This window comes from Salvelinus namaycush, chromosome 30, assembly GCF_016432855.1.
Source record: "Salvelinus namaycush isolate Seneca chromosome 30, SaNama_1.0, whole genome shotgun sequence".
Classification (NCBI taxonomy): Eukaryota; Metazoa; Chordata; class Actinopteri; order Salmoniformes; family Salmonidae; genus Salvelinus; species Salvelinus namaycush.
Window position 1 is genome coordinate 10837042 of NC_052336.1, and position 3888 is coordinate 10840929.

The following is a 3888-nucleotide window of genomic DNA, read 5'->3' on the forward strand; positions in this document are numbered from 1 at the left end:
AAAGCATTGAACTGTCTTTTCACGTCACTGACTGTGCAGTGATAAATTGTTTGTGAGTTCGATGTTTTGCAGTTAGGCATCGGTATTTAATACAGGACCACATTGACATGCCTGACCAAGACATTGTTTTCATGTGATGATCTTCTAGTAATACTTGTAAAAGGAAGTCATTTTTATGGTGCGCTCCTCCACTTAAAGCCAGGGGAGATTTGAGGACTCAAACAGAGATTAGAGAGTCAATCAATACAAATCTTTAAAAGGTTTGGAGTAGTTAAACATAAGGTAGTCCATGTAATAAAAGTCATAAGCTCTCTGTCTCTGTGAAGTGCTGAGCTGTGCAAAGTAGCGATGGGTTAAATGAGTTGAAGTCCTCTCAGCCTTGGGGTTCCTGTCTTTAAACCTGGGGAAGGTGAGGTTATGCGGGGCACCACTTCTACCTAGTAAGAAATTAGCCTCCTCCTCCATGGTCTCAAACTTGCCGATGAAGTTGTAGTCCAGCAGACAGGGGCTGCACAGCTGGCTGGTAGGCTCCCAGTGAATGTCCATGCCCACAGGCCTGTGCACATCCAACAGATACTGCATGAACTCCTGGAAGGTCACTCCGCTGCCTGTCCTGAGGGCCACCTTGGAGGCGTTTACCCTGTACTTGGAGATGATGGGCTTCCCGAATACAGGATGATAGTAGGTGTTGGGGTTCTCAAACTTGTCCCTGAAGGCGGACACCAGCCTCTCCAGGGGTTCGCGGACAAACAGGACTTTGGTGTAGGTCTCCAGGCGCTGCGTGATGCCCTGGCGGTCGAAGCTGTCCAGCCTCTTGAGGTGGTTGCCGTAGTGGACGGTGTCGTGTTTGATCTCGTGGGTGGACGACGCCAGGCCAGACAGCACCATGAGGATCCTCTTCCAGTTGGAGCAGCCCGCCTTGGGCACCTAAAGAAATAAGATTAGATTTAAAAAATACTTTATTAATTGGTTTGTTAAATCATTGCAGCCAGCATCACAGTCACAATGACAAAAATACACCAATAATCAATAAGTTGTATAAATATAGATAGCAGTATATAACAGCAATATTCAAAAGTCCAATTATCAATATGCAATAATCAGATCATCAATAAGCCACCTCGCAGTACAGCAGCTTGTACTTGTCCTCCACATAGATCCGGGACACGTGGTGAGGTGTGATGGTCCTGGAGATGCTGCTCTTGTACTTGGCACAGACCTCCTTCATCAGCCTCCGCCGAGCTTCCTGGATGTGGGACAGTCTGTGCCACTGCCAGCTCTCCTCAGCAGAGTCCGGGGAACCCGAGGAGGACGAGGAGGAGTTGAGTGAGTTGTTAGAGACCACAGGGCTGGTTTTCAGTAGTTTCCTGTGGCGCTTGGTGACTCGCAGGGAGCCCATGTCCTGTTCCCTAGAGCCAGGGGTGGCTGAATGTCTAGTCCACTGGAAGGCAGGGAACTGCATGGGGGGGATGGTGCTGGTTAGGCCTTCCACAGCCAGTCTCTGGTCCTGGCCTGGGCTGACTCTCACACCCTCACTGTCCTGAGTACACAGCGCCTGATGGACAAAGATAACGCATCGACTTTACAAATGGCGCTGACAGATGTAAAATGTATGCAAGACTTCTACATCTGCATTGCTTGCTCTTTGGTGTTTAAGGCCGGGTTTCTGTAAAAGCACTTAGTGACATCTGCTTATGTAAAAAGGGCTTTATAAATACATTTTATTGATTTGGTGTTGATTATTATTTAAACTTCTCTGGCATTCAAAATAAAATGTGTTTATTCAGTGAAACACTCTTTATAGTGTTCTGTGAACTAATTCACCAACCCTCTTTTAAAAACCTTTGGTGGAATCTTTAAAAATCTATACGTTCCTGATTTCTGTAGTGCTCAGACTCAACACTTAGTGGCGCTGTTTCTCTACATCTTGACCAACTCTCCAACCTTTCCAATTGAAATGCCACACACTGTAAATGACTGGGTGAACTACCAATAAACAGAGCTCTAATGTCATGTAAATGTCTTATAAACACTTATTGGGAAATCTAAATTTGAATCATCTACAGGCAGATTACCATGGTAAGATGGCCTGAGGCTATCATGCATTTTGACATTTTATTTCAATTAAAAGCCATTATGGCGCCATTAAGGCAATAGATTGCATGTATAATCCTAATTGTACAACGGATAACGTGATGGGAACACATCATGAATTTGTGCTCATCTCCTATCTGACATCCATTGGATCAGATGCCCAGTACTCCCACCTATATCCCCTGGGAAACCTCCAAAGGAGGAAGCAGTAGTAGGAATGGTTCCCTGACCGTTTCATTTTGGGAAGCAGAGCAGGATCAGCCACAGTGTAGCCAGCCCATATCAGACACCCACATGCAGGACTCACACTAATGGAAGTCTCTCATCTCTATTGAGAGCAGGACACCAGAGCAAACTGAGGTCAGCGGGAGGAAAGAGAGGAACCAGAAGGAGCGTTCCTAACATAGCAACCAGCTGCTCTCTCTCCTGCAGCCTCAAAGCCTCCTAGTCTCACACTAAAGCCCCTCGTCTCCTGGCTGGTATTACAAGAGGTGGTAGTTTGAGCCCTGGATGTGCCCCCTCTCGCTTTCTCTCTCTCTCCTACAGCTACACACTGACACAACCCCCTCATCTCCAGGCTGGTATTACAGTATCTAGTAGTCGGAGCCCTGGCTGTGCCCTCTCTCTCGCTTTCTAACTCGCTCCTGCATTCTCACACCAAGACCTCCACAGAGCCTTTATCCCCTGGCTCTCCCTGGGCTGGACCAACTCAGTGGCATTGTGGTTAGAGTGTCCGCCCTGAGACTGGAAGTTTGGGAGTTCGATCCCTGGTCGAGTCATACCAAAGACTGTAAAAATGCGCCTCAGTCTGTTTGGCACTCAGCATTAAGGAGATAGACTGGGGGTAAGGCCCTGCAATAGACTAGCATCCTGCCCCGGGGTTGTACTTGTTCATCAAGCTGCCTCATGCTACAGAAACAGGCTTCTGCTCCTATGAGCCATTCCAGCTCACATAAACCAAGACTACTTTACTCTCCATGGGCTGCAGAGAGCTGGCCCACCCCTGGCACACTGGGGGAAGCCTCAGGTCAGCCTCTCTACACTGATGTTATCAGACACAGACACTGCACTGCCACTCAACACCATATTAGATAAAAAACATATACACTCTCTCTCTGTTTGAAAGGAGGAGGAGTAGAAAACAACGTACCTCTCTGGACTGCCGAGCTGTTCCTCTTAGCTTCACACCTGGGAAGAGAAGAGAAGAGAGAGAGAGAGAGGGAGGGAGGGAGAGAGCGAGAGTGAGCACTTAAGTAAACGAGACAACATGTTTAGTTATTGCTTGTTGAGGAGGAGAGGCAGTCCTTTGATGCATCAGACCCAGGCAATGGAGTGAATTCCTCCTGCTGTAATATCAGGTAGAAGGCCTGATGCTGACTCTCCTCTCCTCCCCTCTCCTCCACACCAGCTGTTTTCCACAGAGGGTGACACAGAGACAGGTAGCTATCTAGATCCATTTAAGTAATGAACCTGCAGCACCATGAAACATTGGTAAATGAGTTGTGTTTTGATGGTCCTAGTTGTGGGGTGAGTAAGGAGTCTGTGAACTATTTGCTAGGTTGATTTCTTAGCAGGGTAGCTAGAAAAGATAGATTGGTTCTTTGACACAGAGAGGAATGTCTGAGCTGAGGGACAAACAGACAGACAGGTGGTGACGTGTCTATTGGCAGATGTGACTGAGCCAGTCAACCAGTGGGACAGGACAGACAGGCGTTGTGTTTAGTGTGTGTTCTCCAGCTGGACATCTCCTTTCCCGGGGTCCCCCATCCCCTCCCCCGTCCCCCTCTCTCGTTG

The 3888-nt window shown here is 47.8% G+C and overlaps 1 protein-coding gene across 1 annotated transcript; it reads right to left on the reverse strand.

Annotated features, from left to right (window-relative positions):
• Positions 1 to 240: 240 nt before the first annotated feature.
• On the reverse strand, positions 241 to 3551 carry LOC120024793 (carbohydrate sulfotransferase 8-like). Its single transcript, XM_038969078.1, has 4 exons — positions 3473 to 3551; positions 3245 to 3282; positions 1121 to 1555; positions 241 to 927 (listed from the first exon to the last, which is right to left on the reverse strand). The coding sequence occupies exons 1-4, from the start codon at positions 3549 to 3551 to the stop codon at positions 241 to 243; spliced, it is 1239 nt and encodes a 412-aa protein (XP_038825006.1).
• Between the last annotated feature and the right edge of the window lie 337 nt (positions 3552 to 3888).

What these genes read in the sequence shown, in the direction of transcription:
- LOC120024793 (XM_038969078.1), bottom strand. Translation starts at nt 3,551, where the DNA reads ATGGATCTAGATAGCTACCTGTCTCTGTGTCACCCTCTGTGGAAAACA. An exon ending in GGAGAGGGGAGGAGAGGAGA is followed by an intron (nt 3,283 to 3,472) that starts GTCAGCATCAGG and finishes TTCTCTTCCCAG; the next exon opens with GTGTGAAGCTAAGAGGAACA. An exon ending in ACAAGCTGCTGTACTGCGAG is followed by an intron (nt 928 to 1,120) that starts GTGGCTTATTGA and finishes TTATTTCTTTAG; the next exon opens with GTGCCCAAGGCGGGCTGCTC.